The 24863-nt window shown below is 48.9% G+C and overlaps 1 protein-coding gene and 1 long non-coding RNA gene across 2 annotated transcripts in view; one reads left to right on the forward strand and one right to left on the reverse strand.

Annotated features, from left to right (window-relative positions):
- Positions 1 to 18511, forward strand: part of LOC105873124 (uncharacterized) — a 32337-nt gene extending 13826 nt beyond the window's left edge. Inside the window, exons 2-5 of the long non-coding RNA XR_001154910.3 lie at positions 7411 to 7475; positions 12351 to 12487; positions 16418 to 16636; positions 18408 to 18511. This is a non-coding gene — a long non-coding RNA (uncharacterized LOC105873124). The remainder of the gene's footprint in view (positions 1 to 7410; positions 7476 to 12350; positions 12488 to 16417; positions 16637 to 18407) is intronic.
- IQGAP3 (IQ motif containing GTPase activating protein 3) overlaps positions 1 to 24863 on the reverse strand; it is a 42315-nt gene that overhangs the window by 13024 nt on the left and 4428 nt on the right. The window contains exons 3-24 of the mRNA XM_012767726.2: positions 21658 to 21814; positions 20971 to 21048; positions 19598 to 19674; positions 18747 to 18814; positions 18544 to 18657; positions 18125 to 18303; positions 17573 to 17660; positions 16740 to 16903; positions 16146 to 16233; positions 14015 to 14178; positions 12319 to 12476; positions 10798 to 10919; positions 10533 to 10696; positions 9197 to 9287; positions 8185 to 8352; positions 7954 to 8093; positions 7679 to 7849; positions 3946 to 4029; positions 3708 to 3779; positions 3538 to 3607; positions 878 to 1086; positions 9 to 161 (exon numbers count right to left, since the gene is read on the reverse strand). Of these exons, the coding sequence (XP_012623180.2) occupies positions 9 to 161; positions 878 to 1086; positions 3538 to 3607; positions 3708 to 3779; positions 3946 to 4029; positions 7679 to 7849; positions 7954 to 8093; positions 8185 to 8352; positions 9197 to 9287; positions 10533 to 10696; positions 10798 to 10919; positions 12319 to 12476; positions 14015 to 14178; positions 16146 to 16233; positions 16740 to 16903; positions 17573 to 17660; positions 18125 to 18303; positions 18544 to 18657; positions 18747 to 18814; positions 19598 to 19674; positions 20971 to 21048; positions 21658 to 21814 (2779 nt within the window). The remainder of the gene's footprint in view (positions 1 to 8; positions 162 to 877; positions 1087 to 3537; positions 3608 to 3707; positions 3780 to 3945; positions 4030 to 7678; positions 7850 to 7953; positions 8094 to 8184; positions 8353 to 9196; positions 9288 to 10532; positions 10697 to 10797; positions 10920 to 12318; positions 12477 to 14014; positions 14179 to 16145; positions 16234 to 16739; positions 16904 to 17572; positions 17661 to 18124; positions 18304 to 18543; positions 18658 to 18746; positions 18815 to 19597; positions 19675 to 20970; positions 21049 to 21657; positions 21815 to 24863) is intronic.

Here is a 24863-nt window from a genome sequence, read left to right on the forward strand (position 1 = left end):
CTGCTCACCTGGAGTAGGTAGAAGAGATGTTGGTATGCTTCTAGCTTCTGCCGTTTCTCTTTGCTCAGCGACTTTAATCCCTTCTGCTTGTCCAGAACCATCATATCCGAAAGCTGTTCCTTATTCTTCTTGGTCAGCTTCTTACAGTGGGAGACTACCTCCTGTAGGGGTTGGGGAGCGGGTGATACAACCAGCACAGACCAGCACAGAGCACAGAACATATGGTCTAGAATCAGCAGCTTGAAGAGCTGAGGCTTTCTGCTATTCAAGGAGAAGGGGAGAGCCAGGGGAGATAAACAGTTCTAGGGTGAGGAAGAGCCCCTCCTACTATCCTGAGACTCCATCTGGCACCTCTGCTCTCACAGGGGCGAGTCTCCAAAGAGAGCTGGGTTGCCAGGCTGAGGCATGGTATCTATTTGTTGTTTGCTATTATTTTTTATTAGACTGTTGTATACATTTGAGATAGGGATATCACTATATTACTACTGCCCTGTCACTGCATATTTGTATGATAATTTACAGTTTAAGAGTTTTCACATCTATCTCTACATTTGGCCTTGTGAGGTCAGACATTCTCATTACTGCCAGTTTGCCAATGAGGAAACAGACATAGAAGTTAAATGACTACCCATAGTCCCATCACTAGGAACCAGCAGAGCCAGGCATTCCAATTCTGACTAGTGTTCTTTCTACTATATCATGTGTCCCCAACAAATGGCTTACTAGAATGGCAAAGGGCCACTGGAATAAGAGCTTCAGCCAGGTGATAAAATCCACACCATTTTTAAAAGATGTGATTAGCAACCAGAGATGGTCAGCATCACCTCCCCAGAGGCAGCTAGATGTGGGGGAAGGGGCAGGCAGGTGGGCCTCTCACCTGCAGGGTGATCCGGTTCTTTACCAGCAGACCAATCTTGATGTCCATGATGTTAAGGTCCTGTTCCAGCTGCTGATTGGACCGGATCTTCCTAACTACCTCTTCCTGGAGCTTCAGGAGCTCCGCCTCAGCCAAGAAGTCCTGCTGGCTTTGATTTAAGAGATGGGCAAATCTGCGTACCACACTGAGAGGAGGGTGGGGTGCATGTACTGGGAGGAAGGGAGAAGGCATCAGGATTAGGCATGCCTCACCAGAGGCCTTCTGCCAGCCCCACTCCAGGGTCAGCCTATCCTTAGTCCCCATTCTGCTTGAGGCCCCCGACCCCAGTCCTCTTCTAACTGTTCTGCTTGTACTTGGAGGGCAGGGGGCAGCCTCCCAGCCAGGTCTGTCCTCAAACTCCTTGTTTTATAACCAGGGATGACATAAGAGCTGTTCTTCCCTTGCCTTTGGATTCACCCCCAACCTGGGACTATCCCAGTGATGTCCCACACCAAAGCCAGAGCCCCTGCTCCCTCTGATATCCTCCCAGGCCTCCCTAGTCTACTCCGACTTATTGCCTAATCCTGTGGGGCCAACCCGTTTCTTCTCCTTCTACCTATTAGCCTCCACTCAGCCCTGCCTGCCCTCACAAGGGTCATCTGTCAGGAGTATCTGTGTATGGCAGGAAGCACCAGAAGACAGGATGATCAATGGGCTTTATAGCAGAATCAGCTGGTGATTCTCTTTGATCACCTTTCAGTTGGTACTTGAGCAAAAGGAAGCCTCTGAGCTAAGCTATAGGGAATACCAACAAAACAACTAAATAATGTTTACTATGGGGCAGACACTGTTCTAAGTGCTTTTACATACTTAGAACAGCCCTATGAGGTCAGTACACTAGAACTATCCCATCTCACAGACGAGATCACTGAGGCACAGAAAGGGTAAGTAACTTGCCGTAGGTTACACAGCTAGTAATAAATGAAGGAGTTAGATTCAGAGGATGAATAAAACTAGGCCCTATCCCTAAAGGCAGTCTGATAGGTGATCTAGAGAAATAAACCACAATTCACTGCAGAGTGGTTAGTGCTTAAAAAGGGGTCAGCACCGGAATTTTTGGAAAAATAAAAGTGGGACACCCAACCCCACCTGGGGAGTAAAGTGGTGAGGCCCCACCGAAGATTGTGACAAGGAGGTGGAAGAGGGTGAATGTGGCTGTTTGGGAAGTATTGGAAGTCCCATCGTGTCTGGAGAATAGTGCAGAGGGTGCAGTGACAGGAAGTCAGTGAAGTTAGAGGTACAGGGAGAGGCTGGGTCACAGGGAGCCTTGGAAACCATGGTTGGGAGACTAGACTTTATCCTCAGGGCAACAAGGAGTTATGACAGGTCCTAAGCAGGAGAGTGACAAGATCACATGTACAGGTTTAACGGATTGATCTGGCCATAGCAGGAGAATGGATCTTTGAGGAGTGAAGGACAGTAGTCTCAAACAATTGATGGCATCTTGGATTTGATGAAATACAGCAGGTTAACTCATTTATTCCTCAAAGCAACCCTAAAAGATAGGTATTATCATTATTTCCATTTTATAAAGGACAAAACCAGGCAATAAAGAAGTTATGTAACTTGCCTAGGACTACACAGCTAGTAAGTGACAGAGCTCTGAGTAGAGTTTGAGGGCTAATAAGGTTGGGAGATAGGACTACAAAAAACAAGTTCTTCCAGAAAAACCATGAACTGAAGAGAAGAAAAGGAAGATAAAGGATGGCCAGGGCAGTAGTATTAGTGCAACAGCAAGAGACAAACTAGAAAGGGCCAGGCTGGGGAGAGGTGAGATGGAGGGAAAGAAGCTAGTTGCCTGGAAGCAGATGGTCCAAGTGTCCATGCCCAGAGAAGGGGCAGGCAAAGCTCCTGTGGGCAGGAAAGGGGGAAGAAGGACTGAGGAGGTGAAGAGAGGACTCCTGAATGGTACATTTAACTAGAAGCCCACAAGTGTAGCCTCAAGGCCAGAAAGGAAAGGGCCCTACCACTTCAGGAACCTGGGGGTTAGAGATGAACATGGGAATGGACTACCGGTGAATTTCACAAAAAGGAAAGGGATTCCTAAGTCTGGGCTTCTGGACTTGAAGGACAAGGGCCAGGAGCAGCCTAGAAGGACCTCTTTAAGGCTTTAAATACACACCCATCTAACAGGAAATATGGGGCAGGAAAACGGCACTCTTTCAAGTGCTTCTCCTCATGTTCCCCAGCACCACAGAACGGACTCTGCGTGCCTTGCCACGCCTCACATGTGCTAGAGCACAGAGGTCAGGAGGTGGAAGAGTCACGGACAGGAAAGACGGCAAAGAGGGAGAAAGTTGGAACCTTAGGGAGAGGAGAAAGATCCTTTTCTTTTTGCTTTGGTAGTAGCAACAAGTAGATAATCTAAGCAAGCCTGGTACAGAAAGAAAATGGTTAGAGGAAATTTCTCTGTGAAGAGGCTGTCTGTAATTGGGGTGAGCGGGTGGGGCAGGGGGTTTTGTTACAACCCCTGTTCCGCGTTCCTGCACAGACAACTTGTGATTACCTTCCCCATATCTGCTGTGCAATCCCAAGAGGGATATCTAGATCTAAACCTGCCTGGCTCTGTGGGGTCCTTATCTCTCCCATCAAGCTGGGGGAAGGTAGACCAGGCAGCTCACCTAATATCCTGTAGTCATCCTGGGCTTTCCTGGCTCGGAAAAATGCCTGGATCTTCACTATGGAGTTCACCTGCCATGAACACAAATGGGAAAAGGGTTGCTGGCAGCCCTTGCTCTGGTCTCATGGGTAAAGCTTGGGTATGTGGGCAGGGGGAGCAGGGTGTACTCACATTCTTCTGGAAGTACTGCAGACGCCTCAGGTATTGCCTCCGAGCTGCCCACATCCGGGTCCAGGCCTGGATCTGGGAGGAGAGACACTGCCTCAGAGCTCCAGGCCTGTGGCCCATACCCTCAGTCCCAGACCAATTCAGCCAACTCCAGAGGTTATGAGGAGGTGAGAGGACTACAAAATTGTCCTCAGAGGGTCATTCAAGGGAGATGAGAACCCACCCAAAGCACTATTGCTACCTTGATTATGGCATCCAGGTTTGCTTTTAAATACTGTAACCGCTCCAGGTAAATCTTCCTCTGTCTATAACCCCGCCAATGAGCCTGCAGATCAGGAGGAAAAAAACACACAAAAAAACATAACCCTACCAGGTCTCTTTTGGCTGGAGAGGGTTTTGGGAAAAGTCTTGTCTTGGGCTATCCAGGGAAGGAGGGGCAGATAAGTAGAGGGGGAAGGGGAAACTGGCCTGGTTCGCAAAGAGCTTTCACCCTCATGGGGAAGACCAAACAGCTGCACATAGCCAACCATGTCCTCTGCCACACTCCCTGGTCCCAGCATACCCGTCCACCCCCCAGCCCCGCCATCCCGCCTAACCAACATCTCCTCCCAGAAACTCAACTGTACGACAAAGGCCTAAAAGATATTAATAAAGCATACACCTATTCACCAACTTCACCAAAGCATGTACCATATAACCCCAAAATACACTCATACACCCATGTGCAGACCACCCACGCCCTATCTCACACACAACCCTCCTTCACGTACACAGGAAGTGGGTAGAGAGCAGTCTGGAGAGGCACATAACTGTGTGGGTGGGAAGTATGTATAGGCAAAGAGTCCCGTGCCCACGATCTTTGCCAGTGGCCACCTGGGCAGCAGCAGGTCACTAATGTTCTCATAACTCACACTTCTCTTCACAATGACACCATCCAGCTCAACCCTAGCTCTCAGCAAATCTTCCCAACAAGGTCCCTAGTAATTCAGCAGTCAGTCTGATGGCTTCTCCCCTGGCTGCTCTGCCGCAAGGGTCCAACTGACTATCTCATCATAAATCACACCCCCTTTGGTTTCTAAAACACAAATCTCATGGTCCCATCCCATTATAGTTCCTTTCTAGGAGCCTCTTCCCTTTTACCCCAAGCTTGTGTGGGATTAATTTTCCTAAAGCCTCCACTTGGATTGCCTTGTCCCAAACCCCAAAGTATTTAGAAGTTCTTTCTTTCTTTTTTTTTGAGATAGCATCTCACTCTGCCACCCAGGCTACCGTGTGGTGGCATTATCATGGCTCATTGCAAATTCAAATTCCTGGGCTCAAGCGCTCCTCCCAAAGTGCTAGGATTACAGGCACAAACCACCGTACCAGGCCTCTAGAAGTTCTTGACCGTCTGACTCCACCTCCCTGACTTTCCACTGGTCCCCTATCTTTTTAAGGATTCTAGACTCATCAGACATTTTGTTTTCTTCTAAACATGCCATATGATTTTCTGCCATGAGCCTTTGTTTATTCTCACTCTCATCCCCAGCCCTATCTCTACCCACTGAAATTCTTCCTGTCTTTCAGGACCCAAGTCAAACATCTCCCACTGTGCAGGCCCTGGAGGATACTCTACCACTGACATTGTCTTGGTTCAGTGAGATTTAAGAGCATCCACTTTTATCCAATTGTCCTCCCATCCCTTCCTAAAGCCAGTTCTCCTGGCCAGGCTTTCCTCTATGCCGGTTGGGATATGATGCAAGAGGCAGTTTGGCCCATGACACCAGCTGTCCATGTTGGAACGCTGAAGCCAGGAAGCCCCTATCTCCATGCCTGCTGCCAGCACTCTTTCCTCTCTTACCCCAGGTACTGCCTAGAAAGTTGCTAGGGGAAAAGGCAGAGGAGTCTCCTCTCTGCACTTACCCCCTACCCAAACTCTACCAGGCTCCTTAAAAATGAAGCCTCCTAATCTGGATTGGTCAGAATTCAGGACCCTAGATGGGCTTCCAGCCAGAGTCAGAGCTTTCAGGAGAGATTAAAGTCCCAGCACACCCGGGCAGCCTCATTTCTGATTCTCACTTAGCTGGAGGGCAAGTGGCCTAAGGCTCTGGGCTACTTCTCTCTTTCCATCTCTCAGGACTCAGGCCAGAGCCCACACAGCTCCAGCACTAGTGACAAAAGCACCCTCTGACTCCATCTTCCCTCCCACTGTTGGTGTAGTTTTTCATCTCCTTAGTGTGAAATTCTAGTCTGGCTCAGGAGGGAGAAATCCTTATGATTCAGACCACTAAATTCAGATTACTAAAGTTCTGTATTGAGTTCTGGGACCAATGCTCTGAAAATAACATCTTATAATGGCTACCACCAATGGAGCACTTACCACATCAGGTGCTACATGTAATTTTCCTACTTAATCCTCACAATCAACATGAGGTAAGTATCATCATTATGAATGGTGACACTGAGTGCTAGAGAGAGCTTAAGTAAGGTGCCCAAGGTCATATGACCCAAGAGGTGTAGGACCAGGAGGCTCACTCCAGCCTCTGACTCTAAAGCCTAAGCTTGGCTGGGCGCGGTAGCTCACGCCTGTAATCCTAGCACTCTGGGAGGCCGAGGCGGGCGGATTGCTTGAGGTCAGGAGTTCGAAACCAGCCTGAACAAGAGCGAGAGAGACTCCGTCTCTACTATAAATAGAAAGAAATTAATTGGCCAACTGATATATATAGAAAAAATTAGCCGGGCATGGTGGTGCATGCCTGTAGTCCCAGCTACTCAGGAGGCTGAGGCAGGAGGATTGCTTGAGCCCAGGAGTTTGAGGTTGCTGTGAGCTAGGCTGACGCCACAGCACTCACTCTAGCTTGGGCAACAAAGCAAGACTCTGTCTCAAAATAATAATAATAATAAAGCCTAAGCTTTTAATTACCACCCCACAGGCCCTACCTAGGTCATAATCAAGGGCAATTTGCCAGTCTCAGTCTGCACATCTTTCTCCTTTGGGGTCCTCTGGTGTTCTTTGTGTCCCTGCTATTACAATGTCTAATATCAACTATACTCTAATTCCTGCACAAGGGAGAGATGTGATCACTCACCTGGGGTCCCCACCTATCTCCCACCCTTGCCCAGTGCTAAGTGGCATGCTTTGTAGACACTGGGCATTCAAAGCTGTTTATTAAATAAAGTATCTTCACATTGCCAGCATCTCCATGAGGCCCCCTAGATCACATGTGCCCAGGGAGGTCTCTGCTCAACTGCCATGATCCTGGCTTGCACAGTTGCCCTGGCTATCTTCCCAGCTGGCCTCACTTCCCTGTTACTTGTGATCAGTCCACTGAACCATACACAGGTTAGAAGAATAAACATGGAAATGCCTGGTTGGAGAGGAAAGGTAGAGATTCTTTTTTTCCTAAGGGATATTCCACTCCTTCTCTGTTTAACCACCACCACCTCTTCAAAACTCCTATTCTAGTCAGGAAGTCCTCCTGGTGTGTAAACACTGGTGTCTTACTAAATCTTATTTCACTGTTCCCTTGGGGAAGCTAAAAAGCAGCTCTCATACTGTCTGGATAGTGATGATGATGATAGCAACTAGCACTTATACCATGTTCTTACCTACCTGCCAGGCACTGTTTATAGATACAGGTATTTATAGACACTTTAGATAGTACCTCACTTAATCCTCATAACAATGCTATAAGGTGGGTGCTATCAATTATCCCTATTTTTTCAGATGAGAAAACTGGGGGACCAATGGGGAAACCGAGGGACAGTTGAGAAAGCTGAGGGAGAGACAAAGTAAGTAAGTTGCCAAGGTCAACCGCTAAGAGGTGGTAGATCTGGGATTCAAACTTAGGTAGTCTGGCTCTAGCACCTGTGCTCTTAACCACTACTGTTCAGAGGCCTAAAGATCATCCCAACTCTACTCAGTACAAGGAAGTCAGAGCTCTGGAGCTCAGAAAAGCCAGGCCCTGAAGACTTTGAAAGCCAGAGCCTGCCACCTGGATCTTGATGATTGCTGGGAGCCAGGTCCTCAGAAAGTGGGAACGCTCAGCAAACTTCTGACGAACTAGGAAGCCACGGAGGCGGGCCTGGAGCTGGATGACAAAGCCCACGTTGGCTTTCCAGAGCTGTTGGCGGTCGTGGGCAGCAGTGACCTTGGTGACGGCTGACTGTGGAGGCAGGACAGAGAGGCTGTGGTCATTTGGCGGATGGGAGCCTCTTTTTCAGGGCATCCCTATCCACGATCCCCCACGCTTGCAGGGTCCTTGCCAACCTGGATCTCCTCCCGAGCCAGGTGGGAGGTGTTGAGGCGGCAGCCAGTGGGTCGCTCCCAGGTGCCCTGGAAGGTCTGCAGATGGAAGTAGTAGGCAGTGCCATCCTTCATGTCATGTTGAACCCAGAAAGCTGTGTCCGCTAAGCAGAAACCAAGTAAGCAGAAGAGGTTCAGAGGAGGCAAGAGGTGGCTGGGGCAGGCAGAAGAGGACAGTCAAGCGGGGGCTATTACCTGGACGCCGTTTCTTTGCTACAGCACTTTCCAGGGCTCGTTGGTAGCCTTCGGCACAGTCGGGAACTACACCTCGGAGGGCCACCACGGGGTTCCTCAACACCCGCTCCGTCTGGGCTGCCTTACCCTCCTTGATGGCTTGATTGATGGCGGCCACACCAAGAGCCACTGACAGGGGCATCAGGAGACAGCAGTCAATCATTCCCCCTGAGTCCCTCATAGCCCATAGCCCTTGTCCTGCCCATTGGGGAGGGATTTGGTAAAGGAGGACACAAAATCAACCTGTCCAATGCAGCAGACAAGGAACATCCCAGGATGGACAGAGACATACATGGAAAGCCGCAGCATGTAGCACGCAGCTTGGAGCCAGAGGCAGCAGCCAAGGAAGGCGAGGGAGGCAGTGTAGGGGGAAGGCTGGGCTGGGGCTTGGTAAAAGGAAAATCAGCTCATACAGAAGCTTAAAGGCAGGATACAGGCAGAGAAATGTGGGACAGTCTCTTAGAATAGAGTCCAAAAAGTGGGGATGGTTGAGGTACCACCTGCCTTCTGGTCACTCACAGATGGACAGAGGGACTCGAGACGCTGAGACTAACGCCATCAGCCCCTCAGATCTAATTGCACTGATTCTGCCTATTTTCCTCAAATCCTGCCAACCTCTCTTCTCCCACCCCAAGACGAAACATTTTCTAGCCAGAACTAATTGGCTGTTGGAACCCAAACTCAAGCTACCAGCAGAAATGGAATGGAGGGAAAGAGCCCACAGGAAGGCATGGAAGGAGGCAGCAGGTGGACTATGGGCTCTCAATTCCTGAGAATTTCCTGTCCAGCTGACTGCCAGGAAATCCACCCTGTGGTCCAAGCTGCCTACAGCCCTCCTGTTCTGATTCTGGCCTGCCTCCCCACAGAGGTTGAAGGGAGAGGGAGGTGGCTTGGGAGGCTGTCTGATTATCTGGGCTGCTGCTCTCATGTCTCCGTCCCTCCCGTACCAGCACCTCTCGCCTAGCCCGCATACTTCTCTGAGCTGTGTTTGTATCCTGGTTGGCTCTGACCACTCCCTGGCGGATCTCCTCCAGCCACAGCACAGCTCCAGGATCCCCCGTCACCTGCCAGATTGAGAGAGATGGAAAAAGACAAGACCCCAGGCTAGTCTTTCCCAGGCCAAGTTGCCCAGGGGAAGCAAACTGCAGGCAGATACTGGGAGCTACAGGGGTAGCAATCCCCATGGACCTCTTCCTGCCCTGTGTGGGCATGGCCTGTGGCTCCCTCTCAAACCCTCAGCACCCACCACCTTCTCAACAGCTCAGTCCCCTGTGCTTTGCCTCAGCCATGTCCAAGGATAGCCCGTGCTGGAGGCTCTCCTACGCGCCCCCACTCCCTGTTCCCCAGTGCCTCATTTCATACCTTCTCAGGCCGATTCTAATCCTGACCGTCACCTTCTCCTTCCTATTCTTGCTCCACACTGCTCAACCCAACAAGGCAGCGGGAAAATTACATGAGACCACAGGTCAAGGAAGCCTGTGTCTGCCACACTGTCAGACTGATAAAGGCTTGTTCCCTCCCTCGCCTCACCTAAGCCCAGACTCTATTCCCTCTCAACTCCCCTCATTAATAATAGGCTTTGTAAACTAACATTTTACTAAGCGCTATGTGCCAGGCATTACTCTAAAGCACTTTCTTATGAATTAATACTTGCAAAGCACATAAAATGATGCTTGGCACAGAGTGAGGACTCAAGAAATGTTAGCCAGTACTACTGTCATATCATCTCATTTAAATCCCGCAACTAAGAGATGAGCTCATTATCGTCACCGTTCATAGGTCAGGAAGCAGAAGCACAGAGGGGTGAAGCTGCACTTGCAGGGTCAGAATGCCAGGATGCAAACTCAAGTAGTCTGGCTCAGGAACCCGAGCTCTTAACCACTCTCTACTGCCACATACTCAGGGCACTTCGGGTTCAAAACTCTGCCCCATTTGTCAACTTATTTGATTTTCAGCCTTATTCTGGGAAGTGGGTAGGAGTAGGATGTGCAGTATTTTACAGATGAATAAATAGAACTCAGAGACTTCAAGGGATTTGCTGAAGGTCATGTGGTCATTAAGTGTCACAGTAGGAAATCCTGCCCAGGTTCTCTGGCTCCTGGGCCTGTGCTCCTCCCATGCTCTGTCCAGTGCTCTGGCAATGGGGGCCATCTTCCCACATCATATCTGAACGCCTCCCTATCCCTCTCCCCCACTGGAAGACACTGTCCATCAGACTGGAGCTCTGCCAGGGTGCAACTGGGCACAGCTCTACCCATAGGGGATGTTCTTCCTGCTCTGGTAACCAACCCAGCCAGCCCTGACCTCACCTGGGCCTTCCGCCTTTTGGCTGCCACGAGGAGGAGATGGTACCGAGGGGCGACAGGGAGGCTGACATCATCCAGGCCAGCCGCAGGAAGCAAGAGGGCGGATAGAGTTTTCTCAGGGCTGTCTTGGTCCAGAGCCTTGTTGATCAGGCTGACCGCCAGGATCTCTGAGAAAGAGAGATCCAACTGGGCAGGGGCCCCAGACTTATGGCTAAGGGACGAGACTGCTCAAGTTGGGCCATCTTCCCCTGTTCCCGACTGCACTCACGGTCGGTCTCTTCCTGGACCTGAGCATTGACCTGGCTCACAGTGGCTTGCAGGTCATTCCAGCTCAGGAAGGCCTCATCCACTCCACGCACCTGTCGCAGTTTCACCAGGGCATCAAAGTAACTGGCAACAGGGTGAGGGAGAGAGAGGTGAGGTGAGCAGCATGGGGACCATCAGCCAGAAGACAGGGGGAACATTTGAACTATTTTCCTCACTTGGCCTCCGGGACACCATACTCTCTTGGTTCTCTTCTCACCCCACAAGTTATTCTTTCTGAGACTCCTCTGCTGCTTCCTCCTTGACCTCTAAACATTGGAACATCCCAATCTTCACTCTTTATACCTCTTCTCTCTTCATACTCATCTCCTCGGTGACCTTACCTAATCTCAAGGCTTTAAACTCCCTATGCTAATGACTCCCAAAAGCACAACTCCAACCTGTTCATTTACCCCAGCTGCCCCCTTGGGATCTCCACGTGAATATCTACTAAGCATCTCAAACCCAACAGCTCACATCTGAGCTGCTCATCCTGCATGTCCCATGGTCTCTCCCATCTTGCCAAACATCTTGGAGTCACACCTGACTCCGTTCTCTCTCACACCCATTTCCACTACATAACAAAATCCTGTTAGTTCTGCCTCCAGACTATATCCAACATCTGACTCCTTTTCCCCACCTCCACTGTTACCGCTCTAGGCCAAGCCCCTATCATCTCTTGCATGGATTATTCCACTTGCTAACAGGTCACCCTGCTTTTCCTCTCGCACCCCCGTAGTCCATTCTCAGCATAGCAGCCAGAATGATTGTTAAAGTAGGTCAGATCATCTCCCTCCTGGCTCAAAACCCTCCCGTGGTTTCCTTCCTCACTCAGAGTAAAAGCGAGAGGCCTACATGGTCTGGCCTCTGCGACTCCATCTCCGCCTCCCACTCCTCTCCCTTCCTCGCTCCACTCCACCACACTGGCTTCCTGATATTCTCTGGACACACCAAGGCCATTTCTTTCTCAGGGCTTCTGCCCCAGATAGCCTCACAGCAACCACTTATGCCTTTTAGGTCTCTCAATAAATGACCTCCTTAGCAGGGAGGCTCTTCATAACCACATTATGTAAAGCAGAAAACCCACCCCTACTATGTTCCTACCCTTTATCCCCTAGGCCTTGTTGTATTTTTCTCTATAGCTCTTCTCTTCTAATCATCTGTCTCCCTCTACTAGCATGTAAGTTTGACGAGAGCAGAAACTGTTCACTGCTGTTTCCCAGCATCTAGAACAGTATCTGGTATATGGGTGGGTACTCAAACATTTGCTATGAAAGAATGAGTCAATGAAAGAAAGGGGAATGAGTATGAACCCTTCCACTCCCAGGAAGAAACTCAGGCCAAGGAAATGTGAACAGACACAGAGGGTGGGCCTGGGCCCAAGAACAGGGGATCATGCAGAAGGCTAGTCTCCGAGCAGAACTCTGAGTCTTGGCTACATTTCCCCCATCCTCTCACTCCAAACACATGGCTAAGCCTTTCTCACCGCTGAGCATTTTCTCCTTCCACCTCCACCAGGCCTGTGGCTGCGTTCACCAGGCTGCTCCAGAAGCCACTGGCATCCCTGGCCTCCAGGGCCCGGTTAATCAGGACCACAGCTGAGAGCATCTCCACGGCCACAAAGAGCTCCTCCTGGCCAAGCTCCTACAACAGTGGTGAGGACCAATTCCCAAGTGGGCAGGTGAAGGGCCTGAGGGCCTACCCACCATCCTGCCCCTAAGGTTCTCGAATATCTCAGAGTCTCCATCCCAAAACCCCATTGATCTAATTCACTAACAATTAATCATGCTTAACACTCAAGAATATTTACTATGTGCTCAATTATAAGTACTTCAAATACAATATCATTTAATTTTCATAACAAGCCAATAATAGTATAATAACATAGGTACTATCAATATCCCATTTCACAGATGAGCCCATACCCAATAATGTAAGTTGAACCTAGGTGTCTGATTTCAGAGCCCACACTTAACCAGTGAGCTCTACCAGCTCTCTTCTGGTCCCTGCTGCACATCAAGAAATGCACTAGGCCCTGGGTGTACAGAGATGAAGACGGGGTGGTCACCTCCATACTACACTGCACACCCAAAAGGCCCTGGCCCCATTTCCCTGTCCAGTTCTCCTTCTTCTTTTCAAACATCTGTTTATGCCGTTCCCTCTGTCTAGAGCACCCTTCTTGTCCTCTACAAACAGAATATTGTGAATAATACCAACAGCAACAATAGCTAAATCTTACTTTCCAGGCTCTTCTCTAAGCACATGTATTAACTCATTTAATCCTTGCAATAGCCCTATGAGGTAAATATATTATTGTTCCCATTTTATATATGAAGAAATTGAGAGGCAGAGAAGGAAAATAATTTGCCCAATGTCATATAGCTAAGGACCAGCAGAGCCAGATTTGAACTTAGGCAGTCTTGTTCTAAAATCCATAACTTTAGTCACTGTGTTTTACCTCTTAGTACTTATTTTACACTCCCTTGTGCTATAGTTATTCCATGTTGAAACTATTCCTTTCCTGAGGGTCGTGACTGTGTCCAGGTTGTGCCTGGAGTAGGTGTCTATGAATGCCTGCTGTGGGTGTGATTCTCTATCGATTCTCTTCCAGGAAGCCTTCCCAGACTTACCCCTAGCTCTGCTTCCTCTATTTCCTTGGTCTGAATACTTATTCCTCCTATATCATTTCCTCTTCTTTCCCTATGTCTCCATCTGGACCCTCAGGTATATTCTGACTCCTCCAACAGACTGCCAAGTACCTAAGCAAGGACCTCACTGTCACAGAAGCTGCATGGGGTGGGGTGAGGTGGGACAGCAGAGTGGTTAGAAGCATGGGCTTTAAGTACCTTCAGCTTTGCACCCACCCCAGCACTGCCAGTCACAGCAGTGTGGAGCAAATGACTTAACTTCTGCATCTCAGCGTCCTCATCTCTAAAATGGAAATAATAAGACTTCCCTTATAGAGTTCTTTTAAGGATTAAATGAGTGTATAAAGCAGTGTTTGCTCAAGGGTATTGGCTATTACAATATGCTTAGTAAGGAAAGGATAGTCGTCCCCTCTTCCTCCTGCTAATCTCTTGCCAGCATCTCAGACTGCCCTCAGAGGGTGCTCTGGACTGCCTGCCCTGATCCTTCTAGCTACTTGGAAACCCCAGAACTGGACCCACATTTCTGGGGCTTACCCCCTGCTGCTGCCGCTGGAGCACTGCCAGCTCCTGCTGGTACATAGCCGAGGCAAAGGGGTACACTGGAGGCAGCTGGGCTTCAGGGCACAGCAGCTCCTTCACAGTGTCAGCTGCCACTCCCCTCTGGATGGCTTTGTTGATCCTTCGCACAGCCTGGAGCACTGCAGGGAAGAAGAGCAACAGGCTGCACGGGTGGGCACTCAGTGTCATCTCCACTCTCCTGGCCAACTAGGCTCTGCTGGGGATCTCTGGGGGAAATGGCTTTGTAACTGCTCTCAAAAACCCTTCTGCTAGGTTCAAAATGCATTTCTAAATGTTCAGGAGGAAAAAGGGCTGGGTTGCTTTAAGAAGAGGCTCCATAAGAAGCAATTTGTCAGGCCTAGAAGTAGAGTAGCTCGGCATGTAACACAGAGTGACTGTCATGGCAGAGGTGAGTTCCTAAGGTAGTGAGCACAAGATTGACAGGGGGGCTAATGGAGCGTAACTAAGATGAGGTTAGGCAAGGGGCTCCAGGGACCAAGCCTTGACAACAGCTCAGAGGAACAAGGAACCAGCTCCAGGGTGGAGCCATTTGGGTTGCAAAGAGTGGGAATAAGCTAAAAAGGAGCTAGATGCATCAATGTAATTTGAGTTTACAAACTCTGGGGCTTATAAAATGCCTAGCAGATATGGGCATTGGCATCAAGGATCGCACATCTGCTGGAGAGAAATAAGCATAGCAAAATACCTACAGTGTGCATTCCTGCCAATGCCATGTTAGAAGTCCATTCCCCATACCCAAACCCCTTCCTCGCAAAATGCTATGGCAGTGCAGGGAAGAAAGGATTTTGGCTGGAAGAGAGTAGGACGACTTCACAGAGGAGGAAGGCTTTGAGACAGCTCTGGAGGATGTTTTTACCTGCTTCCAACAGGTAAAGGTGTGAGAGAAATGTAACAAAGAGGACCAGAGGCCTAGTGATGGGAAAGGCTGGGGGGCACTCAGGAAGAACAGGTTGTTTGGCTCAGCTGAACCTGGTGGAATGTGAACAGAAGAGATGGGGAAGAACTCTGAAAAGGTCTTACCTGCCAGGCCAAGAAGATAGGACTAAAGTATAGGCTAAATAATGGAAGAACCCGTGAAGGTCTGAAGATGGTCGTCAGGGAGATCAGATCAGATCAATGCTTCAGAGATTGCTCTGGTAGCAACAATCAGGAAAGAACTGAGCTGATTAGGCAAGCAGTAGTCAGGAATGGCCCGGGGGCTAGTTAGTGAGCTAGTATCTGAAAGCTCTCTTAGGCAAAGGTAAATGGTTACTGAGCAACCTCAAAAGCTGACAGCAAGTCCAGGCTGAGTCAAGCAACTGTAACAGGTCAGGTGTCCACAGGCTGCTTGCTGCACTGTGCCTCGGCACCCTCTTTCTCTTCACTCTTGCGGTACAGATTGATCTCTTGGAGGGAGACAATTACTTAAACACATTCTCTTAATAAAGAATTATATTAGGCCGGGCGCGGTGGCTCACGCCTGTAATCTTAGCATTCTGGGAGGCCAAGAGGGGAGGACTGCTCAAGGTCAGGAGTTCAAAACCAGCCTGAGCAACAGTGAGACCCTGTCCCTACTAAAAATAGGAAGAAATTAATTGGACAACTAAAAGTATATAGAAAAAATTGGCCAGGCATGGTGGCTCATGCCTGTAGTCCCAGCTACTCAGAAGGCTGAGGCAGAAGGATTGCTTAAGTCCAGGAGTTTGGGGTTGCTGTGAGCTAGGGTGATGCCACGGCACTCTAGCTGGGGCAACAGAATGAGACTCTGTCTCAAAAAAAAAAAAAAAAATTTAAATTAAAAAAATTAAAATAGCCAAAGGAATTCAAGCAGGTTGAAACTGTCAAAAATACAGGTGAACTGCCTAAAAGGAAACTGCCTGCTCCAGTAGACCAGCCCAGGCTCTAAGGCCTTAATGAACTTATCCATAGTGTCCCTCCAGGTAGTAGGAATGGGGTAGACTACGTGAGGGTAGACGTCCCTTGCCATGCTGGGAGGATGGGCAGCATTTTGCATTGCCCAATACAGAAGCCAGCAAAGGATGATGGGATGTTCTTCTGAGAGCCAGTGATACTCCCAGAGTAGGCCTCAGGCCTAGAGATGACTTACTGGCTTGTTCCTGATCACCCTTCATGTTGGCTGCTGCCACACCGGCCTGGACCTCCTCCTTTTCCAGAAGCTCCACTAGGCCCAACTCCTAAAAGAGGGAAGAGATGCAGTAGAAGAGAGTCCTCCTGGGGCAAGAACATGCCTTAAGAGCTGCCAGCATGAATTCCCAGGTCCACCCAACCACCTACCCTCAATCCTACCTCTCTCCCCTTTAGGCAGAATAGCCTGGTCCACCCATTCCTATTAACCCTTCTTTAATCTTTCTTACCCAGCGAGCATCTGAAATAACACAGACAACGCAAGTATAAACAGTGTCAACAGCATTGAAGACAAGATTGCTAATCAGAGGCCCCAATTCAGCAATGGGGGGAGCACATCACTGCCAATGGGACTGACCCAACATCCTTCCCAGTCAGTCTGAGGGACGTTTAGAGGGCAGAAGCTGATCAGTCTAGTCCTCTAAGCTTTGGGGTGATTTAGCCATTTAAATAGTGAGCACTTACTGAATACAAAGAACCGACAGTGGTAATGGCTGAGTAAGAGGGCCTCTCCCATCCTATAGTCAGATAGAGGTGGCAGGTAATAGAGTCTGACCTGTGCCTTCTGCTCTCTGTCTGAGCTCAGCTGCTCCAGGTACCAGTCAGCAAAGTCTCTCCTCACCCCTTGCAGGGCCAGAGCAGGGTCTTGAAGGGCCTTAAGCAAGGCCTCAGGGCTCTGTCTTTCCAGGGCATCATCAACAATTTCTAGAGCCCCATGGACTGAAAAAGACAAGACTCCATACTGGACAGTGTGAGAAAGCCCACCTCTCACCATCCCCCAGCCCAGTCCTAGGAATCTACTTTCTTCCTGCTCTCCTAGAGTTACCCCTCCCCATCGTCACCCTCTTAGCACAGCTGGCAGCGCATCAGTCTCATAACAGAATTACCCCTCCTTGCCTCCTGGGTTTCTGGGCCCATTTGGTTTAGCCTGAATTCTCCAGCTTGGTCTTCACAGCCTTCTCACCTTACCACCCCAGAGCCTGAGGATATTCTCACCCAAATAGGCAAATGCCCACCCATCCTGAGCCTTCACACAGCCCCTCCTGCCCAGATTGCCCCCCACCCTCAGGTATTCTCCACACTCTCTTCTCGAAGGACCCTAGTCCAACAGCCCCCAGCATCAAGATCTGAAAGGCCTGCCCCTTTGCCTTTGCCCTCTCCATGGTTCTCCATTCAAACAGAAGCCTCCCTAACAGGGACCACTTTTCTTCCAGACACTGATGGCCAGAAAGCAGAACACATACTTTTTGGACTCTGATTTATCCCTGAAGCAGGAGTTGGGCCAAAGGAGGCCATAGGGCTTTCTGGCCTGAGAGAAGCCATCCTCAAACCTCCCAGTGCAGGGGCTTACTGAGACCTCTCTACGCCCTCCTGGCCTATCTCTCTCACCGTTGACATGGTTGATGTTGCCCTGGATTTCAGCCTGAGTCAGGTAGTGGTCATAGATGTCCTGGCTCTCTCTGTCATCCTGCAAAAACTACATTGAGAGGGATCCTGAGAAAACTAATTCAATCCTCTTCTACTCTGCTCTCCCTGGCTATACATATTTCTTCTTCTGGGTGTCTTCCCAAAATCAAAAGTCAGTCTGCTCAGGACTCAGGGGAAATTGTGAGGTCTAAAGCCCTGGCATGGACACAGTTAAGCCAAGCCAACCTTTGGAATCTCCAATCCAGTCTCATCCTGTTCTATAATATATTCCACAGCTCCTCTCAGGCCTCCCATCAGATCCATCCCCACAGAACCTCTTCTCCAGTTTTCTACTCTGAATTCTCATTATTCTCCCAAATCCTTTTCCTATTTCTCTAAAATCACTGACAAGTTATGGTTTCTCCAAGAAGCAACTTTGGAACCTAGAGACAGGACAGATAGGAGTCCTGGTTTCATTTGAGACTTTCCAGGCCACTCAACTTTTCAGCCCCTACATCCAAGACTTCTCCTTACATGGTTCCTGGCATTGGCAGCCTTCTCCATCTTGGCCTGGGCCAGCAGCTCCTGGTAGATGGCTGCCAGAGGCTCTCGAAGATTCTCTAGAAGAGCACTGGGATTCTGCAAGGCAGCCAGAGTGTCCTCAACCACCCCTCGCTCCACTGCCTCATTGATGGCAAGAACAGCTGCATGGACTGGGAGGGGGAATGGAAACAAGGTCAGGAGGCCAGAATAAACCCCAGACGAGAGCACAAACAGTTGCAGGCCACTCTGACATCACCCCTTTTTCCATCCTCAGGGGCCAGGCAAACCAGGTAGCCTGATGGCCTTGCCTGTAGATGAGAGGTGGCCAGAATCCATCTGAGGGCTATGAGGCTTGGTGTCCTCCCATACCCACCAAGCCTACTCCTGGCAAGACAGAGCCCCGTCCCTACCTGCAGCCTCATCCACTGAGAGCTCATTGGCCAGGATGCCCCCGATTTTGCTGAAGGCAGGCAGCTGAAGGCCATATTTGGCCAGTTCAGAGGCCATGTTGCTGAGTTCCTCGGCTGCAATGATACCACAGGTATCTGTCAGGAGGCCCAGAACCCACAAGATCCTCCCCAGACTGTGGTGGTTAGGAAGGAGCTGGGCTTACCTGTGAATTTCACTTTCCCATATAGATCATGTATCTGAGGAGCCAATCCCAGCCGGAAGAGGAAGAGACTAGGGAAAAATGGAAGCCATTGGAAGGCACTGGGACCTATTCATTTCAACACTCTGCCCACAGTGAGATTATAGGAGATACTGTGGGGCCCTGGAGATGAAGCTCACTCAGTACCTGCCCTCAAGTTACCCCCAATCCACAGGAAGAAATGTTATCACACATCAGCTTGAGGAAAGTACACAAGCTAAATTAAATGCTATAGAGGTCTGGGGGGATTGGGGAGGCTTCACAGAGAAGGACACATTGTAGTAGCAGTCACTAGATGGAGAAGGAGGATAGTAAGGGCACAGCAAGCAGAGACCTGCTGAGCTAAGGCACAGAGGCACAAAAGGACATGTGAAGGTGTGAAGTCAGGAGGAGATGACATGGTGGACACAAGGAACTGGTCAAGTACTTTCTGTGATTTAGCCAACAGGTTGCTATGGCTGGCTGTGAGTAGACTAAACAGCTTTCACCATTCAAACTAAGTGGCTTGCATGTGGCACTCTCTGTGGGTCCTGTTCTGACTCCTTTCTACCTCAGTCACAAGCTGAAGGCCCTACCCTGTTACCTTCCTGCCTCTGCTACCCTGCTTGCCCTTTCCCCTTACACACATGGTCACACATACATGTGTCCACACACATGCACAGAAACCCGAACACAACCATGTAAATCTAAAATCTCACTCTCCTGAGAGTGCTCTCTATGGTCTACTGTCCGTCCTTCCTGCTACGTGTATTGCTGTTGATTGTTGGCTACATCAAATTACAGGAACCTAGATAACAAAATTTGAGGTTTCTCACCTGAGAGCATGGATGCAGTAGACTACCCGGGGCATGTTCTTCTTGTCATAGATGTCCGTGGTCTCTGGGAAGAAGGTCTAGAGGGGAGACCAACCATTACTGCCATGGGGACCTTTAAGCAGCACCAGATAAGAAGAGAGTGGGCCAAGAATGGGTCTTCCTGTCCAACCTGAGGGGTGTGCTCCTTTTTTGTCTGGAGCTTCTAGGTCAGTCTCCCCAGCCATTTCCAGCCAGCCCAGTGTAAAAGAAAGGCACTGGTGACACATACTAGGCCAAGATTCAGCCACAGACACACAGTCACAGGGTGCCCTGGACTAACTGAACACCAGATGGGGCTATCCAGGCTATAGGATGCAAGCTACATCCTCCAGGACAAGCAAGCCCTCAGTCATCTCATAGACACAGTGACCCTGTGTGCCTCACCGTAGACTCTCACCAGAAAGGCAGGATGCTGTGCAGCTGGCCATACTCCCGTGGAGGCCCAACAAGGCTTATATTGTGAAGGACCACAAAAGTGTCAGGTGTGTCATCCCTGTCCCTGAGCCAGAGGCCTTTGATCAGTGGGGGCCCCTCTAAGAACCAAGTTGCCCCAAGGTGGCTTCCCATACCACCTTGTGACTGTAATGAGGTCTAACCTCAAAACATCTTGCTTACGTTTAGGTTCATTATAAAGGACCAAATTTAGAGACTTAAGTGTTCTAGTCTCACTGAGGACACATGCCCTCTCTTGTTTCTGCCTCTCACCAAAGTATCTTTCTTTACTGCTATTTCCTGGCTTATAGTTCCCTTCTACAGTGAAGAAAAACAAAGCAGAGAGAAACCATACACTGTGGAATCCTATCATGCCTTAATTTGTATAGCTCTTTACAATTTGCAAAGGGAATTCGCACAGACCAACATCATATGGTAGACAGGGCAGGGATCACTGTCCCCATTTTACAGGTGAGAAACAAATTCAGATTCATATGCATCATGTGTCCAGTGGGATCTTGGGCCTAGGCTTCTAACTCAAAGTCTACCACCTATGGATGGGGTACAACCTTGCTTGATACTGTGAAATTCTGGTGGAAAGATAGGGCTGGCTGATATGAGCCCCATCTCCTGCATTACTTAGGGGCCCCTCTGCATAATGGGAACCATGCCACTCAGGCCAGGGAGCATTTGCCTCCTTTTATCTACAGGGAAGGAGAAGCAGAGAAAAAATAATAATAACCCAGTTCAAAGACAAACTGCCCCAAGGAACTCTTCTCTTAGATTAAGTTAGTTCAGAAGACACATGGAGATGGGGGCTAAAGGTCTGGGGAGACAAAGCGGGGGCTTGGGGGAATGGGTGAAGAGTAAAGATGAATGCCGATCTTGAGGCCCAGTGTTACCGAAGGCAGACCGATGTGGGCTATTGCAGACAGCCAAAAGTTGATGTTGTCTGTGTGACGGAAATGCAAGCCAGTTGCCTGAAAGGGAAGGATAAAGAAGAGAATCTATTTCCACAGTTCTTGGAACATAGGGATGGGCAGAGCCCAGACCACAGCTTAAAGACTCAAGAGGGAGGGGCAGGGAGACCCCACTCTGAGGATTTCCCATCCCCTCCAGGACAGAAACCACCAAGAATGGATGATCCACTTGGACATTTGGGAAGGATGGCACAGGGATGGGATTAACAATCCAGTAAGGCTTCCTAGAAAAGGGGGATCCGGAGCTGGGACGGGAAGGAGAGGACAGTTAGGCTTGTGAGAGCACAGAGAAGGAGCAACATGCCCAGGAAATACAAGCAGGGTGGCAAAGCCCACATGCCTCTTAGTACAGACTGTGGGCAGTTTTCCTCTCAGGCAGCTTAAAGCCCACCTAGCAGGTGCCCTTTGCTGCTAAGGATAGTATACACCAACTTGGCTGGGAGACAATGATGAATAGCTTGTCCCAGCACAATGATTAATAGCATCCCCTTTCATCCTCAAAAATGTCCAGATTTGGACAATAAATTATGTGGTCACCTTACCCTCACAGCTTTGAGAATGGGTACTTCGAGAGGAAGAAGGTAGGAGGTGGAGTCCACTATTCCCCACCTGGTACCGCAGCTGCTCCACATCATAGATCTTCTTCAAGGGAACCACGGAGGGTGCAAAACAGTGGCCCAGCTTGGCCAGCAGCACTCCGTTCCGGAGGCTCTCCTCCAGCTCCACCGGGGGAGGAAGCTCCTCCTTCAGGCAGGCCTCCATCCAGCTGCAAAGATGAGAGCACCTTCTCATCCACTCTGACAGTCCACAGTGGTTTATTCTGACTGCAGAAACTTCCCTCCTTCTATCCCCTTAATTGGCCCCTGACCCTCCCCTGCCTCCTGTTCTTGCCTTTCCCCAACTCCCCCTCTCTGCCCGTTGCCTGGCTGTTCCTACCTTCTCTCAAGCTGCCCCAAACACCTGGATCAGCCAACCCTCAGCCCTACCCACCCCAGAAAGTCTTCCCTGAAAGATCCTTAACCTGCCTATCTTCAGTGAGGCTTAAACAGACTCTTACCCTGTTACATAATATAACTTCTCACTTAGTCTGGTTACATATTTGCCTGTTGAACCAAATTGAATCCGCTCGCCTCCCTCATTTTGCATTGTTCTCTGAGAACCCAGGTACGGAAAGGTCATGTCTGCCCAAATGATCTACATGGCTCATAACCCAGCTTTGATGATGATGAGAGTGGTAGGGAACCTCTGGGTCGATGGAAGGGGAGCAGCACAAAGGGACAGAAAGGTCACAGCTCTTGGAATTACAAGGCCCACTTGCCACACCATTTCCCCCACTTCACCTCTATGAGCCTCAGTCACATAATCTTCAAAATGAGGATAACACCAGCTGTGCTGCCTGCTTCAGTGGGCAGTTGCCAGGATCAAATGAGCTAATGAATGTAAAAACGCTTTGAATATAAATGTGAAGTATTATTATTGCTGATAGTTGTATGAGGGAGATTAAAGTCTCCTCAGATGGACTCTCCAAACTTCCTTAAATATTGGAGTCTAAAAGAAAAGTATCTGTTTCCAAAGAGAGAGCCAGTCATACTTTGCTTCATGACTTCCCTGCCATAAACACCTGATTTTTCCCAATTGCCCTATTCTACCTACTTCTTTTGAGAGCATTAAAAATATACTGCTGGCAGGGTGTGGTGGCTTTCGCCTGTAATTCTAGCACTCTGGGAGGCCAAGGCAGGCGGATTGCTTGAGCTCAGGAGTTCAAGACCAGCCTGAGCAAGAGCAAGACCCGTCTCTACTAAAAATAGAAAGAAATTAGCTGGACAACTAAAAATATACAGAAAAAATTAGCCGGGCATGGTGGCACATGCCTGTAGTCCCAGCTATTTGGGAGGCTGAGGCAGGAGGATCACTTGAGCCCAGGGGTTTGAGGTTGCTATGAGCTGGGCTGACACCATGGCACTCCAGCCGAGACAACAAAGTGATACTATGTCTCAAAAAAAAAAAAAAAAAATATATATATATATATATATATATATATATATATATATACTGCTGAGGCCAGGTGCAGTGGCTCATGCCTGCAATCCCAGCACTTTGGAAGGCTGAGGTGGGAGGATAGCTTGAGGCCACGAGTTCAAGACAAGCCTGGGCCACAAAGCAAGACCCTGTCATTATAAAAAATTTAAAAATTAGCTGGGTGTGGTAGCACATGCCTATAGTCCTAGCTACTTGGAACACTGAGACAGGAAAATGCCTTGAGCCCAGAAATTTGAGGTTACAGGGAGCTGTGATCGTGCCACTGCACTGCAACTGAGGTGACAAAGTGAGACTCTTTCTCTTAAAAAAACAAACAAAAAATTATCCTTTAAAAGAAAAAACTTAAGGCCGGGCATGGTGGCTCATGCCTGTAATCCTAGCAATCTGGGAGGCTGAGGCGGGCAGATTGCTCGAGGTCAGGAGTTCGAAACCAGCCTGAGCAAGAGTGAGACCCTGTCTCTACTATAAATAGAAAGAAATTAATTGGTCAACTAATATATATAGAAAATATTAGCTGGGCATGGTGGCGCATGCCTGTTTTCCCAGCTACTAGGGAGGCTGAGATAGCAGGATTGCTTGAGCCCAGGAGTTTGAGGTTGCTGTGAGCTAGGCTGATGCCAGGGCACTCACTCTAGCCTGGGCAACAAAGCGAGACTGTCTCAAAAAAAAAAAAAAAAAAGAAAAGACTTAAGCATTTATCCTGACTTTCCTGGACGAACTTAATTTCAGGATACCCAACAGCCCTAAGATGATGAGGGAAAGTTCTTCTTTACAATTCAGCTAATAAATGTGGAAGAAATGACAGAACTAGAAAATTGTCATTTTGACCCCTAATAAAATAATAGATTCTAGTGAGGACCAACAATGGATGAAGACATTCGTTGAAAAGTTAGTGAGAGGCTGGGCATGGTGGCTCGTGCCTGTAATCCTAGCACTCTGGGAGGCCGAGGTGGGAGGATTGCTTGAGCTCAGGAGTTCGAGACCAGCCTGAGCAAGAGCAAGACCCCGTCTCTACTATAAATAGAAAGAAAGTAGCCAAACAACTAAAAATAGAAAAAAAATTAGCCAGGCATGGTGGCACGTGCCTGTAGTCCCAGCTACTTGGGAGGCTAAAGCAGTAGGATTGCTTGAGCCCAGGAGTTTGAGGTTGCTGTGAGCTAGGCTGATGCCACGGCACTCTAGCCCAGGCAACACAGTGAGACTGTGCCTCAAAAAAAGAAAAGAAAAGAAAAGTTAGTGGGAAATTTTACAATGTAGAGATCAGGTTATCAGCTAAACTTTCTGATCAGAGTCAGCATCACTAAAAGTGGGACAAGCAGACATTGTATCCCCCTACAAGATGTGGTATGAAACATACACTACCACCAATGAAGACTTGCTGTCAAAAATGTTGAACCCAAATAGAATTAAGCCTTTAGAGCCAACATCCATTTATAGGACATATGGGGTATAGACGAACAAACTTAATGACACAAGAAAGTAAATAGACCCAGGTAAGAAAAGAAAAGAAAAGAAAAGAAAAGAAAAGAAAAGAAAAGAAAAGAAAAGAAAAGAAAAGAAAAGAAAAGAAAAGAAAAGAAATTAGACAAAGCCAGAATATAGCATGTTCTAAAGGAAAAATGACCCAGTTTCTTCAGAAAGTCAATGATATAAAGAATCTGGCTGAGTGCAATGGCTCACGCCTATAATCCCAGCACTTTGGGAAGCCAAGGTGGGAGGATTCTTTGAGGCCAGGAGTTCAAGTCCAGCCAAGGTAACAGTGAGATCCCTGTCTC

Source organism: Microcebus murinus, chromosome 2, assembly GCF_040939455.1.
Source record: "Microcebus murinus isolate Inina chromosome 2, M.murinus_Inina_mat1.0, whole genome shotgun sequence".
Lineage (NCBI taxonomy): Eukaryota > Metazoa > Chordata > Mammalia > Primates > Cheirogaleidae > Microcebus > Microcebus murinus.